Genomic DNA, 15,906 nt, shown 5'->3' on the forward strand with positions numbered 1-15,906 from the left:
GATCATGACCTGAGCTGAAGGCAGAGGCTTTAACCCACTGAGCCACTCAGGTGCCCCACCACTTTATTTTAAAATGTCATAATTCATCAGAACTTACTTTTGTAACTAATTAAACTTATAATAAAAACAGTTTTAGCTATTAACTTAAAAATGTGTGAGGGAAATACAATTCTTTTAGGTGGCATCCAATTTTTTTTTAAGTGTGGCCCATTCCATGGGGCTCCTGGGTGGCTCGGTGAGTTAAGCATCTGCCTTTGGCTCAGGTTATGATCTCAGGGTCCTAGGATGGAGCTGCTCAGTAGGCAGTCTTCTCCCGCTTCCCACATCCCACATCCCACCGTCCCCCCTCAGTTGTGCATGCTACCTCTCTCTCAAATTAAAAAAAAAAGTGTCCCCCATTCCAATGCTCCACACAGGGCTTTTCAGGGCTTGGGTACACTGTACTCTCAGCTTCTGTATTCCAGATACGAAGTTTTCACTGGGAGGTTCTTCCTCTTCCTCTTATCTCTTGCTGTCGCCTAGCTAACTCCACTGTTAAGTTTCACTTTAAGTGTCACTCTGCTGGAGAAGTATTCTTTGTACCCAGACTAAATGAAATCTCCTTAATAAATGTTCCCATAGTACTATGCATTTTCTCTTTATGTAAAACTTACCCGCGTGAAACCCTTTACTGCACCTAACTAAGCATCAGAAAGTCACAAACAGAACCGGTCTTTCCACTGTTCTATCCCAGTGCCCCTGCATGCAGGCTAGGGTAGCTGGACTTCCCTAAAAAACCAATTTTCTAGAGCGGTAGAAAAGGAAGTTAGACTGCAAGAGATTAAAAAAATGTAGAGGTAAAGAGGTAGAAACAGAGAATGTGGGCTGACTACCGCTTAAGAAAGGAGTAAGTGACCAGAGGGGAGAGTGAATCTGCCACTACTACTAGGAAGGGAGACGAGCGCGGGTCTAACCAGGGAGGCAGGCCTGGGTTTGGATATAAATGGAGACCAGAGGAACTTAAGCTCTGCGTCTCCAGGCCAGACCGCTGCACTGAACTTCACTACTTGGTGACCAACAGTAACTGGGGCGTAACTCACAGAAAGCAACATATTTACACCCACCACACATATTTACTGACTTCGTACATACAGATCGTAATGTGAACACTGAGCCTACTTTATCTCTTTATACATTTTTTTCTAATTGTAGGCATGTCTGGTCTCAAAGGAAGCATGAATGGCACTGGAGAAGCCCACTATCTACACCCAGGACTTTTTCCTTCCAAAAAGAAATCTAGTTCTTCTCACAGTCCAGGCCATTACTTCCCACAGAAAGAGAGGGGAAACCTTGTTGAAAATCTTTCTTTTGTGTAATGCTTCCTGTTGGCAATACACTTGTCCAAGTACCTGTTCCCTGAGTCCAGTCACCTGGCTTTGTCTCCGAAGATAAGCATCTACCAATCATGTTACACGATGTCGATCCCCTATAGTCACAGAAAGTAGCCACTGTTCTGGCCCTGATTAGAACTTTCCATTAAAATGGCTCCCAGCATAAAGCTACCCCACAGACTTCCGTTAAGGAAAAAAAAAAAAAAAAGAAGAAGACGAAAAACGAAAAAAAAAAAACTTATCACTTACAGCATTTGGCATCCTTTGGAAGTGCAACCGTCCCCAGAAAAGGTTACACATTAAACCACTTTTACTGAAGCCAAAGGGCAGGAGAAGGATCCAGAGGTCACTGGATCCGTCTTCACATCCACAAAACAACTGCCCCGCCTTCCTAGAATTTTGTTTCGGTCACAAAAGTGTGTCAGTACTTTATATATTCTGTATGTACAGTCCAGGTACTTTTAAGTACTACCCCAAAACGAGGCTCCTTATTAAAACAAAATGGGAAGACAGAGACCCAGGCGCCAGGGAAGGGAAGCAGGAGTGAATCCGAAAGGTATGACAGTCAAAGCGTGGAAAGCACCTCGCGAGAAGGCGGTCCAGCCGAGCGCCAACATGCAATTGCCATCATTACTGTGGTGGGAAAAAGCGAGCCTGACTCCGAACCTCGCGACTGGCGGGGCAAGGGAAGGGAGTCCGGCGCGCTTGCTGGGGAGAAAGGGACCAAGCGGGGAAGGCGGGCGGTGGGAGCCACCTAGAAAGGGAGGGGAGGCATCTCGCCAAGCCTAGCGCTGGGTAGAGCGCGGGGCGGAGCTCTGATAGCGCTTATCGCACGCCCTGTTCCACTCCAGGCCTGCCGTCTGGGCCTGCCCGAACTGAGCCGCCAAGTATCCGCCGCACGCACGAGTCCTCCTGACAAGACAGCGCTCTGCACCACGCCTGAGACCCACCATGTTAGGGGACATCGCCGCATGAAGGCGCATTCCGGGACCAGGGGCCCACAGAGCGTGCGAGCGGAACGTGGGGCCTGCCCTCCAACCAACCCGGGCCCCCTCCTCTGGCCCGCACCCACCTGCACCCACGGGCCGGCCAGTCGCCACCTTTCTTCCCGCGTCTGCAGCGAGACCGAGCTTCGGAGCATGCGTAGCGGACAGACCCAGGCTGTCCGCGCTTCCGGTCGACAGTTGCGCTTCACTGTCAGCGCATTCGAGCAATCAGAGGATGTGTTAATTTCACGGAATCCCGCCCCCTACGGGGGACTATGGCAACCGGAGGCCAATCAGGCAGCGTGTTGTTGCCGCGGAGCCCCGCCCCCGACAGGGGCGCTGGGTGACGGGCGAGGGTCATGGGGTGTAAACGCTTTTGAGCTCGGGAGCCTCGGAGGGCCGCGGCATCCCCTTGCCCCGCGGCCGCGAGCAGCGCGCCCGGCCCCGCACTCGTCGGCCCGCCCAGCGTCAGCCGGCGGCGCGGCCCATGCGGCTGGGGGGGGAGGCCAGAGCGGGCGCGGGCTGGGCGTCTCAGGTGCGGCTGGCGGCCGGGAGAGGTGAGGGGGCGGCGGCGCGGCCCGGCCCGGCCCGGTGATTGGCCGTCGGCTGAGGGCAGCGGGGCGGCCTGGAGGCGTCCCGGGCGGGGAGCAGCCAGCGGAGCATTCCGCGAGCGGCGCCGGCAAGATGCTGCTGTCCCTGGTGCTCCACATGTACTCGATGCGCTGCGTGCTGCCGGCCGCCGTACTCCTGGGCACTGCCCCCACCTACGTGCTGGCCTGGGGGGCCTGGCGGCTGCTGTCCGCCTTCCTACCCTCCCGCTGCTACCAGGCGGTGGACGACCGGCTCTACTGCATCTATCAGAGCATGGTGCTCTTCTTCTTCGAGAACTACACCGGCGTGCAGGTGAGGGGCGCGGCCCGCCCTCCGCGCGCGTCTGCCGCGCCCGGCTCCTCGCTCTCCACCCGGGTCTCGGCCGGGAACCTTCCAGCCCGCGCCCCGCCCCCCACCCCAGGGTACTTTTGGATCGTTCTGCTCTGCCTGGCAGATCCGGCCCCAAGAACACGTGCCCTCGCCCTATCCTCCCATTGCCGCGGGAGGGTTCACGTTCTTAGGTAGGGTTTGGTCTGACACTTCCTTGCAGGTACCCCAAGGTCTCCAGGGAGCTGTGGTTATGTTGCTCTGAGGCCACAAGTGGGATCAGCCGCCCCCTTCTCCGTATCTTTTACTGTCTGTCTCGGTGCTTAGGTGGCAGATGAGCACTTAAGTAGGGCAAGCAGTTGACAAGTTTTTTGGCGTCTGGTCTAAGAAGATTGGCAGTATTTGAAGTCAAAAGGGCGCTTTTCAAAATCGGAGACCTTCTCTTGAAACCGATGAATGTTGCTTTTTTGCACAATAATTACAACTCTGTTTTGCATTCTTCCCCAGTATAAGTGAAAGCTGGACGAGGAAATTAATACGTTTGTTACTGTAGAAGCCTTAGGGTAGATAAAATTCTTGCCAACTTAAACTGGGCTCAAATGTGTGACTGATGTTTTGTCTGATGACTTTCTGTTACTTTTTCTGTAGAGACTGGATCTGTGGATTAAATTTGTATAAAAAAATGTAGAAGGTCTCCTTAATTTTAGTTATTTGAATTCTCTTTTACAAAAATAACGTTTGCAGATTTTCCTTTTATTTCTCAATTTGAATAAAAGCTTGATTCTTGGATATTCCTTATATCCAATTAGTCCTTTTTTTCCTCCCCTTTTCTTAGTCGGGGTTGGGTTGAAGGGAATGGGATGGCATTAGTTTTGTCTTTTTGCCTTTTTTTTTCCTCAAGCAGCTGTTTTCACCCTGTTGTCAACCAGCTACTATTTTCAGTTTGCAGTTGCACTGCTGTGGATCCCTGATGACTCTGAGTTTGCCCCAGTTGGAGGTTGTTTGGGGGAAGGGAAGTAGGAGACTCCAGGGCCTACATTTAAAACCAGTATCTGTAAGTGCTTCCTAGAAAAAAAAGAACACTCTTTCAGATCATGGTTTCCTGTTAATTGGCTTTTAAAAAAATGGTCTTCATTTAAAATTTTCACAAATTCAGACCAATCATTTGCCTCCCTTTGCTCTTCACCGTATTTGTCTACATGTATGGTTTTGTCATGATTAAAGAGTTAATTTTACATCAGATGATAGCTGACCTGGGCTAGGGTACAAACAGAACATAGGACAAAGTCAGTTACCTTTTAGAAAAAGAATACTGCCTGTGGTGGGTTATTTCATTTTTGTTCAAAGAATATAGCATGTTCCATGCAATATAATGGATAATATACCAGTGTGTTTAGCAAGTTTCTTATTTTAAAAATGATTATAAAATTCCGGTGTTTCTAAATTGTGTCTTATACCCTGTTCAATGTAGACCTCTAGTTTAATTTTTGATTTCTCAGCACTTCGTTTTTTAAGAAATTTAATCTATTGATCCTCAGTGGGCAATCAGTTCTAGAATTCCTAACAAACTTTAAGGAGCACACATTAAATAAAACTTTGAATTGTACTCAAGGGCCATTAGATATCCTTTTATAGATGCATGAATGACAATATCCAGGATAATAAAGGAAAGGAAATGTATTTATAAGGGCATTCTATCACCTAATTTTTAGTATTACTTACTAGTTTTCATCAGTGACTGTCATTGTAAAGATTTGATTAACATTTTAGTTTTTCTTATTTTGCTAGGGGACTTTTTTTTTTTCACCTTGAATTGTTTTTCACCTCTAGTTTGCAAAGAACAGAGATGATCCTCGTCTCTGTTCTGAATATAAGAATGTTGATTCATTTCTGAAGAAGTGTTAGTAATTTTAAGTTTTTGGATGAAAGGAAGTTCGCCATTAAATTATATAAATTGTAGAAGTATATTTAGATTGGAATTTTTTCCATCCCCTCTCATCAGGCAACCACCAGTCTGATCTCTGTGTTCATGGGTTTCTTTTTTGTTTGTTTCGTTTATTAGATAACACATAAAGTGAAACCGAATGGTATTTGTCTGTCTGATTTATTTCGCTTAGCATAATACCCTCTGCGTCCATCCATGTTGTCCCCAATGCCAAGATCATTCCTTTCTCTGTCTCAGTGATATTCCTCTGTGTGTGTGTGTGTGTGTGTGTGTAGCACATCTTCTTCATTTATCAGTGGACACATAGGTTGCTTCTGTATCTCAGCTATTGGGAACAATGCTGCAATAAACATAGGGGTATATGTATATCTTTTTGATTAGTGTTTTTGTTTTCTTTGAGTAAATACCCAATAGTGGAGTTACTGGATCAGGTAGTATTTCTATTTTTAATTTTTTGAGGAACCTCCACCGTTGCTACACCAATTTACATTTGCACCAGCAGTGCACGAGGGTTCCCTTTTCTCCACATCCTTGCTAAATGTCTTTCTGATACTAACCATTCTGTCAGGTGTAAGGTGATAACTTATGATTTTGATTTGCATTTGCCTGTTGATTAGTGATGTTGAGCATAAATTAGAATTATTTTAAATGGAATTTTTAATGCTTTTTAATTCTAAGTTTTAAAAAAGAACTGGATGGAAGTAGTTGCTTTGGAAGCTGTTAAAAGTTAATGTATTTTTTTCCTAAATGTCAGAATTTCTTTCTCATTATTAAAAAAAAAAAAAAGTTCTGCTTTTTTCCCTCCTTCCAATGGGATGAACTAAAAACTGATCATTGATATTTGCAGAACAAAAATATCTAGTGATATAATACATGCCTCCTCATTAACATCTAATAAGTATTTTAGTCAGATTTTTTTTCTGCTTAAATCCTTTTCTAACATTTGGAATTTACTTTAAAATGTATTTTACATTACAGGCCCTATCTTCTAATTTGCTGTTCCTCAAATGCTATCAAAACATCTATAAAAATTCTATCAAAACATGATAGAACAACAAAATGTGGACTTTGAGATAAGATGAATTTAATTTTTCAACTGACCTACTTCAAATATAAAGTAGTCCAAAAAACACCAGAAACAAGATGACAGAATTTAAGCCTAAAATTTTGATTTTTTAAAAATGTGTTCAGTTAGAATACTCTTAACTTCTCTAATTCATACTTTTAATTGAAACATTGTTTCAAGTTCTTCCAGAACAACCAAGGCATTCATTTCTGGAGACCATTTGTAACTGGTTCTTTTTGTAGCACTGTTTCATTAAACATAGGCCTAGACTTTTAGTTAAATTTGTGTCTTGTAGCTAAAGGCAGCTAAACTATTTGAATAAAACATGTTTATTTAGAATGGGAAAAGGGACCTTGCAAGCCTACCTCCTTTTTACCACATCTGGATTCTGTCTGCATTTCTGCTGAAAGGTTGCCCAGAGTCGTCTTAAGTATCAGTAGTCCTAAAGAGAATATGAATACTTTGTATCCTTAATTTCATTTTCCTCTGCTTATTTATCATCCATGTGAAGACCTTAAAAGACCTGAGAGACTTCCTTCAGTTTTAGCTGGGGCCTGACAGAGCCCGTCAGATTCTGTTGTGCTTCTGCCTCTGTGTTTTTAAGAATGACACCAGCCTTTCATAGGGAAAATTAAACATTTCCCAAATCAAATAGGATTCCAGTCTAACACATTTTGAGTCTGGATAGGGAATAGACTTATAAGAAAATCTTAGAGGGGCGCCTGGGTGGCTCAGTGGGTTAAAGCCTCTGCCTTCAGCTCGGGTCATGATCCCAGGGTCCGGGGATGGAGCCCCACATTGGGCTCTCTGCTCAGCGGGGAGCCTGCTTCCTCCTCTCTCTCTGCCTGCTTGTGATTTCTATCTGTCAAATAAATAAATAAAATCTTAAAAAAAAAAAAAAACTTAGAGAACTGTAATTAGAACCTTTCTATAAATAAAAATTTTTGTACTTTCTATAAATAAAAATCCCTGATTGAGCAAGCAAGTTTTTTGTTTTGGTTGCATTGGTCTAAGATTCCTTTTAATGTCTTATTTTTCTATTTTAAATCACAGATGCAATAAAACATTCATGCACTGCCAAAATATTTTGAGAAAGTTAAAGTTCCCTCTGCCTACACACACCTTTCCCAGGTATGCAACAATTTGGTGTGTAACTTTAGATTCCTTCTAAGAGTTTTTAAATAAACGTAAATTGTGGGAAGACTTCTGCAATTAATTAACTTCTCAGGAGGGCTTTATAGTCACACCCAATAGGTCTGTAACCTGCGGGGACACCTCTATACTCTTATGATGAGGATAGGAAAATATGAATCTACAGGCATAATTTACTTTCCCTCTTCATGAATTTGTCTGAATTTGTCGAGCCAAATGAACTGACAGCTGACTCTTCCTAAATGGACTAGAAATTGATTTTTCCTGGGACACCTGGATGGATCAGTCGTTAAGCGTCTGCCTGCTGCTGCCTGCGGCTCGGGGCATGATCCCAGGGTCCTGGGATTGAGCCCCGAATTGCATTGGGCTCCCTGCTCAGCGGGAAGCCTGCTTCTCCCTCTCATACTCTCCCTGCTTGTGTTCCCTCTCTTGCTGTGCTTCTCTCTGTCAAATAAATAAAATCTGAAAAAAAAAAAGAGAAATTGATTTTTCCTTTAATATTTTCTTGTTTTATTATGGTTTCTCAAACACAGGTTGATAATGTAACCCAAAACTAAGTGGTAAGTTCTAAGGAATCCCCCAAAACTACTCTTTATTCCTTCATTCGTGCAGTGTCGGAGGTGTATCTTGTTCCGGATCCTTAGCTGGATGCTGCGGGACACAGTGAGGAGAACTGTGGGCAAGATCCCTGCCCTTTTGGAGCTCACCTTCTAGTGAGAGACAAATGATAACAAGAAAACTAAAATGTACTGTGCTCTGTGAGATTGTTAGACTAGTGGTTGAGGAAGTGTGCCCACACCGGTGACATTTGTACTGAGCTCTGAAAAGGGGCCAATCGGAGCATTTGTAGTAAACCAGGCGAGGGATGGTGGTCAGAGTTGTGGACAGAATGGACATGGAGAGAATGTAAAGACTCCCAGATCTATTTTCGAAGTAGCTGATAGGGCTTTGTGACTGGCTGTGGAAGAGAAAGGAGAGGGAGGGGTCTGTAACAAACTTGGGGTTGACTGTGTCAGTTGTGTTCTAGCATGTCAGTTGCGTCACTGTCACAAGGTAGGCGCTGTTCTTCCCATTTTACTGATGAGAATGGAGGCACCAGTAGTTCACATCTGTAGTAGTTAAGGCAGGATTCAGTACAAGGTGCTCTGGCTTCAGGATCCATTTTCCAAAAATGCTTTGCTTGATGGTGTGGTTATATTGGTTGAAATGAGATCCCTGCTCTCAGTTTATTCATGCTAGGAAAAATATGGACAAACAATTCCAGTAGAGGATAATACTGAAATCAGAGTGTTTGTTAGCTTTTTGATACAAAGATAAAATAACTTCGCCTGGATTCTTCAAGAAGGCTGTATCAATTTTTCTGAGTTGCTTTGAATCTTTACTTCAAACGGGAGAAAGTATCGTGTGTTTAGGAAAAAGAGGCCCTCACCGGACAACTGAATGAAAATGAAGACAACTAAGTGTGGCCTTCAAATCTGTCTAAATTTTGTTCTTGCCAGTTTTTCTGTTTATTGGTTTCACTGTAGCCCAACTGCTGCTTCCTCCCCAGCCCCCGCAAATCACCAGTGTCTTTTTAAGCATGTGCCTGTGGACTACTGTTCTCTGTATACTTTCTTCTAGCTGAAGCCTCAGCTTTCCCTCACCCCCTCTCGGTGTCAGCATCACACATGAATTAACATATGAAATATTAACATTAACATTAGCGTCTTTTAATGTTTGTATTATCCCTTCTACAAGTTTGTAAACTTGTGGAGATGGCAATAAAGGGGACAGTATCTTAATTTTTCCCTTTTAACAAAAGGGCAGAGTACAGGGAATACTGGTCTGAGTTTTTGTGGAAATGTAGATGAATCTCACTTTTAACAGGAGTGGGTTCTTGAATGAGCTTACTGGTTGATAGGTTTTGATTTAATAGGGACTATAGGTCTAGTGAGTCTAATTGTATTTTTTACTTAAATAGATCAAAGGGAAAGAAACATGAACTGCACACTTAGAAGTAAAACTGGAAGAATAAGGTCAGAGACCTTATAAAGGAGGCAGTTCTGCAACAGCCAGCAATATAGAGAAACCTTTGTTTGCTGGTCCATAAGAACCTGTACTTTTTGCTACTTTTGAACCTCTGCAGTTCTCTAAGGCTTATTTTGTTTCCTCTTTCTGTATGGGAACTAGCATTGGAAATCCCAAATAAGCAAGTGTTGTCTGAGTATTTAAGAGGACTGTATGCTTCTGGAAGTGAAAGTGGTATTTGGAAGACAGCTTTATTTTGCCTGGTCTCCAGGTGGAATTCAGGAGGAAGAAGAAATCAGGGGTGATACCTGGAGCATCACCTAAAATGCTAATCATATTCTAGGCATTCATGTTTTCTTTTATTTTTAAACTTAATTTAATTTTTTAAAACAATTTTATTTGAAAAAGAGCATGAGCATCGGGGAGGAGGCAGCAGGAGGAGGAGATGCAGACTCTGCGCTGAGCAGGGAGCCCGACTCGGGGCTTGATCCCAGGAAACCAAGCCCAAGGCAGATGCTTAACCGACTGAGCTATCCAGGCTCTCCCTGGGCACTCATGGTTTAGAATGAGAAAATAATCTGTACTCTCAACACACAGTTTAGCAGTGTAGAAAGAAGTCAGTTTAAAGAAAGCGTGTATGAGTAAGTTACAAAAGAAAGGAATCAAGAGCCGTGGGAAAACAAGAGCTCTGCAGCTGAATCCCAGCGCTTGCCACACTGCAGGGAGCTTGTGCGGCTCAGTGGAGGACTCGGGAACGGCAGGGCCCACGGAGCGAAAGGCCGCTGCTCTTCGTGTCCCGTGTATTGCTTTGTTCCCTGTCTTCGTTTGCCTTTCTGGAGGAATATTTTTTGTGTATCTTTAATTTTTTCTTATGAGTTTCTTATCTCCTTAGTGTTCAGACTGAAAAAAAAATCACATAAGCTTCTAATAAATGGGAAGTTTCCTCATTCAAAGTTCGTATTTGGAATTTTTGCAGAGACTACTTTTGTAACGTTCGAAGGAGTTTTGGATCTTGGTGTGAGAAACCTGGGCGTAATTCCTAGCTCTCTGACAGAGTATGTGTCCGCTTGAGTAAGTCAGCTCCCAGCTCAGTATTCTCCTCCTCCAATGAATACTTAGTCATGCCGTCTGGAAGACTGAATGAGGCGGCGTGCGGAGCTGCCCTCAGTGACCGGCATGTCATAGGTGCTCAGCAAAACACCCTGTAGGGTAAGGACTATGCCAAGGGACATGCATGAAGAATGTGTAAGAAAGCCTTGTGGTTTGTAAGGTTCCTTTTAAATGTTGCATGGTCCTTATAGCATACTGCTTATTAGACAAATGACTACGTTTCTACTTTAATCAGAGGGCATTGTAATTTTCCTATTCGGTAAAGTGTTTGAGATTGGGCAGAAAAAAACCATCATGTTTGTATGTGTTACAATAGACACCTTATACTGGTTAACTTGTGATATATTTCATTAGCATAAAAATGCATTTAAAAATTCATTTCAAATGATTATAAATATCATAGAGTATAAATTATATATGTAATCGTATTAAAACAATTTATAGTTGCATTTTTGTGTATCACAGACTTTTTCCCCTCTTATCCATTAATCACATAGCATAGTTGTGAATAAAAAATTTCAATTTATTGGACAATCATAATAACAACAGCTAACTTTTGGGGAGATGGTTACTATGTTCAAGGCATTGTATGAAGTAACTTACCTGGTCTCATTAATTAGGAGTAGTTGCCATTAGGACATTCATTTTACATGTAAAGAAATAGATGTGGAGACGTAAGGGACTTTGCTCAATTTCACACAATTAGTAAGGTGATGGACTAGGATTCAAATCCAAGTCTTGAATACTTTAACCTGTGTTCTTAGTGAATTATTATGTTGCAGTGTAGAGGAAGAAAAACTTTTCCTCTACTCTTAGGTTCGTAGCTGAGATCTGCAAATTGAACTGGCAAAAGTCAGATTAACAGCAGAAAAGACACACATTTTACTGATGTTAATATTTTTACATGCATTGGTGCCTCACAGAAAATAAGTGAAAACGAAAAGAAGTGAATAGACTCAGCTTGAGGGGTTTATATGTCATTTTAACAAGGGCAGTAACTCAACATGACAGAGAAAGGGCCTTTGGCCATTAGGGCTGGTAAATTGTGGGCAGGTCACTAGGGAATGGGTGAGAGATAAGAGCGGTTTAGTAACGTTTGCCATGCGGACTCATCTTGTGCTATCTCTGTTTTTTTCTGGCATTCTAGAAGGGAACACCTTTAGGAATGGGTATTAACATCACCCTTACAAAGGGAAGCTTAGGACTGAGGCAGAAGGGGGGTGCAGAGAGGTCTTCCTGTGTTTGCTGCTTCTCACTTTTCTTCACCTCAAATATCCTTATGCCATGTGGCATATTTTGGGGTAGCATATTCTGGTCACCCTGAACAGAGTCTAGATCTAAGGGCAGTGAAAAAGTTTTTTAAAAAATATTTCATTTTGCATACTGAAAGAAAATGGATATTATTGAGATAAAGAATCTGCCCCCCCCCCCACAAAAAAATGCTGTCCACTTATATCCTGGTGGGATTATTAGATACTCTGCTGTGTTAAACACATGGTCACTATAGATTCCATTTTACTCCCTTTTTTTCAGGATACAAAAGAGTTTTTAGGTTGTTTACATATCATGGGAGAAAATTTAAAAATAATACAAAGATACGGTCACAGTGAGGTGAAAGAAGTCTGCCTCTACGTCCAGGCCGCCTTCCGAGAGCCGGTTTGTGCAAGTTAAACAAGTTTGTTTGACTAAAGCAGAATAGTAACTAGAGGATCAGTTGCAATGAAGATAATTTATTCAAAGAGCATTTTTATTGTCCCCTTCTGAATTAATAAAATGAGAAGGAAAAATTGTTCTTTTTTCTATAGGGACTTTCTTTTTTTTTCCCACAAGATTTTATTTATTTATTTGACTGAGAGAGAGAGCACGCTCACAAGCAGGGGGAGCAGGCTCTCTGCGCGGTGGGGCTTGATCTCAGGATCCTGGGATCATGACCTGAGCCGAAGGCAGACACCTAACTGACTGAGCCACCCAGGCACCCCTCTGTAGAGACTTTAGATGAGCTTTTAAAAAATGGATAAGCTAAAATTAAACAATTATGATTAACCTAAAATTAAAGAATTGGGAAGAAGAAAAAAAGCCATGTTTTTCATGTGCCTTGTTTTGAAGGAACAAATTATCTGTAGAAGACCTGATGAATGTGATTCAAAATATATGTACTAGAAGATTCACAGAATGCCTTAAAAAGTCATTGGTGCATTTAAAGTGTTTTACTTATGTTTATTCCAAAACCTTTTACTGCTGAAAATGAGATCTAGCCTTATCTACTTGTGAAAAGTAAAAATGCAACTTAATAATTCAGTAAACTTGTGCTGAAAGCCATCTGAGTGCCAGGCTCGGGGGGTAGAAAAATGAAGACCGTGCCACGGAAGAGCTTATGAGCCACCCACACGTGACTTGCAGATAAATACGCACAACATGTGGTTGATGTTCCCATAGGAGTGTGAATGGGTTTGTTCCAGGGCAAAATGGGAGTATGTGTGTGTGTGATTAATGCCGGCCTCTGGGTTAGAAGGCCGGAACGCTTCAGAGAAGAGGTGAATGCGTGCTGAGGAGTGGATTTAAGATGATTACACTGAGATAGCGCTGGTAGGCTTATAGGTCATCATATAAAGGTCAGGGAAGAAGACCGTCCCCTGCCCAGTGGTCCTTCTAGCGGGACCTAGAATCAGATTGCCATGAGACAGATTAATGGGAGATAACCAAATTTAATGGTGTATGTATGGGGACTCCACACCCACATGAGATTCCAAAGATAGTCAATGGGAAGCTTACCTGAGCTAAGGGGAGGGGTGTTCGGATACAACAAGGAGAAGGCTGTTAGCAGGAAGGTGAGAGGAGGTGCCTTATGATGTAGATAAGTTTCTTAGGTAAAGGGAAGTCTGGTTAGAGCTCCATTCCTGGAACAGGCTCTCCTTTTCAACGCATATGTAGGCCTTTGAGAGCCAGGCAGATAGCTTTTCCTGCATCTGCTGGGTTTTGATTACTTTTAACTTAATCTTTATGCCAAAGTGGACTGTCTAGGGGCAGCCTGCCCTTGGTCTCTGTATAATCAATTAATAATTAATATGTTAATATGTATAGGTATTTTGTAAGTTCTTAGAACTCTAATTTAGAAACTGCGGCTATCTAATTAACCATGTATTTTTTAATAACGTAGTAATAGCTGTTAAGTATTTTGAGAATCTGCATTCTTAAAGAATAAAAATTTTTTGTTTTCCTCCTTGTTAGTAAATTTAAAAACAAACCTTCCACTTAAATGAATGAAAGAAATTTGACAATTTTAAATTAGAATGAAATGCTTTTTCTTTGAAACCTTGGAAATAAACCAAGTGAAGAATTTAAAACTGCATATATTGATACCTAAAATTGTAATTATGCATTCCTTTCTTTGGTTTGTCAACATTATTCAGAATACTTAATAAAGATTTTCAACTATTACAGTAAGATTTATAGTTCATAATTTCATTTACTTTGCTTTTAGATCTTTTCAGGTTTTAATTACGAAGGGCTCCTCTTTTCTCACTTACTTCTGATGAATCCCAACCAATTATAGTGGCAAATGAAAAAAATTTAAATAGACAATCAGTCCACATATTTACTTTAAGATAACTAAATTATGTTTTGTGAGGGCCTTACCCTCTTTTTTTCCTATCTTCTTGCATTTTATTTGGAAATGCCTTTTATTTCAGTGAGATACTATGCATATTGAAGAATAATTTTTTTAAAAAGTTGGAAGGAGGGCGCCTGGGTGGCTCAGTGGGTTAAGCCTCTGCCTTTGGCTCAGGTCATGATCTCAGGGTCCTGGGATCGAGGCCCGCATCGGGCTCTCTGCTCAGCGGGAGCCTGCTTTCTCCTCTCTCTCTCTATGCCTGCCTCTCTGCATACTTGTGATCTCTCTGTTTCAAATAAATAAATAAAATCTTTAAAAATAAATAAATAAATAAATAAAAATAAAAAGTTGGAAGGATGCATGTGTATATTTTCCCTTCGGTAGCTATGAATTGGTTTTTTTTTTTTTTCCTTCAGAGTGATCTAGCAGTAGAACTATGTTTTCGCCATCTGTTTTGCCCAATTAAGTTCACTATTGATTTTCTGTAGATACCGTTGAGGCCACTTTTAGGCAGCAGGTTTCAGCAGTGGAAATGTGAGCAAGGGAAAAGGGCCCACAGGGACCACTGAGCTGGATGCAAACAGGCTCATTAAGCGACCCACCTGGAAATGGCTATAGGCCCTCACGTACCAAAGGGCTGCTTACAACCAGGCACAGTTACCAAAAAAGGAAGAATTCCATATGTTCCTGTACCTATTACTACAGTCCCTCATCTCTGCCTAGACAGACAGCCTCTCCTTGGCCATCCTGCCTGCTCCTGTTCTCGCAGTGTATTCAATAAACTTCTGTCTCCTATGCTCTGCCTTGGGTGATTTTTTTTCACAACCTGTGCTGCCGGCCCCAAACAGAGTCAGAACATGCCAGAATTACCACAATCAAACTTAAAAAAAAGAAGCCTTTTAATCTACCTCCAAAGATTTCAGCCTGACAGTCTGTTATTCAAGCTCAGAGTACGAAAGGAAAGGGAGACCCTTTTGTTAGATGGTTCAGGTGCTGGCTTCAGCTTGGGGGCAGGCAGGTCTCCAAAGAGTGGTAATCAGGTTGAATCAACTAAACTGAAACCCTTAAATGTGAATATCCCATCCAGGGACCTTAAGCCAAAAAATAGAAGGTCGAGTGGCTGCAGTATTGTCAACGCAGTGCGTCATACCCAGTGCTCTCAAAGCAGTTCCTGCGTATTGGCAAGAGAATGGGGATCGTTCCCCTTTTAACCCTGCAGAGATCAAACTGTTGGTTTAAGATTTTGTCTTGTGGGGCGCCTGGGTGGCTCAGTGGGTTAAGCTGCTGCCTTCGGCTCAGGTCATGATCTCAGGGTCCTGGGATCGAGTCCCGCATCGGGCTCTCTGCTCAGCGGAGAGCCTGCTTCCCTCTCTCTGCCTGCCTCTCTGTCTACTTGTGATCTCTCTCTGTCAAATAAATAAATAAAATCTTAAAAAAAAAAAAAGATTTTGTTTTGTTTTTTGGCACTGATAGACTTTATTAATAAAAAAAATCGAGCAAATATCTAAACACATACTGCACGTGTGTAGCAAGGTATAGTTTTCTGGGAAAGAATAGAAACTTCAGTCTGAGTCCCTGACTTCCACAGTGTTATGTCCTCTAGTTCCAATTTTCTACAGAGATGCTGAGTTAATGTCATTTTCTTTCTTCTGTTGTGAAGATTTTAATGAAGAGTGTTGTGACCAAAAGATCTGTATGGACATTTAACAACATAGATCTAAAAACCCTTAGTTAATTTATAA

At 42.3% G+C, this 15,906-nt stretch overlaps 1 protein-coding gene across 2 annotated transcripts in view; it reads left to right on the forward strand.

The window, feature by feature from the left end:
* Positions 1–2,673: 2,673 nt before the first annotated feature.
* The window catches only part of AGPAT5 (1-acylglycerol-3-phosphate O-acyltransferase 5), a 53,566-nt gene continuing 40,333 nt past the window's right edge, over positions 2,674–15,906 (forward strand). Inside the window, exon 1 of one of the 2 annotated variants that reach the window (XM_047713797.1) lies at positions 2,674–3,259. In XM_047713797.1, coding sequence (XP_047569753.1) covers positions 3,041–3,259 — 219 coding nt within the window. In that variant the 5' untranslated portion in view covers positions 2,674–3,040. The remainder of the gene's footprint in view (positions 3,260–15,906) is intronic. The other variant, XM_047713788.1, reaches the window with a different exon arrangement.

This window comes from Lutra lutra, chromosome 2, assembly GCF_902655055.1.
Source record: "Lutra lutra chromosome 2, mLutLut1.2, whole genome shotgun sequence".
NCBI lineage: Eukaryota > Metazoa > Chordata > Mammalia > Carnivora > Mustelidae > Lutra > Lutra lutra.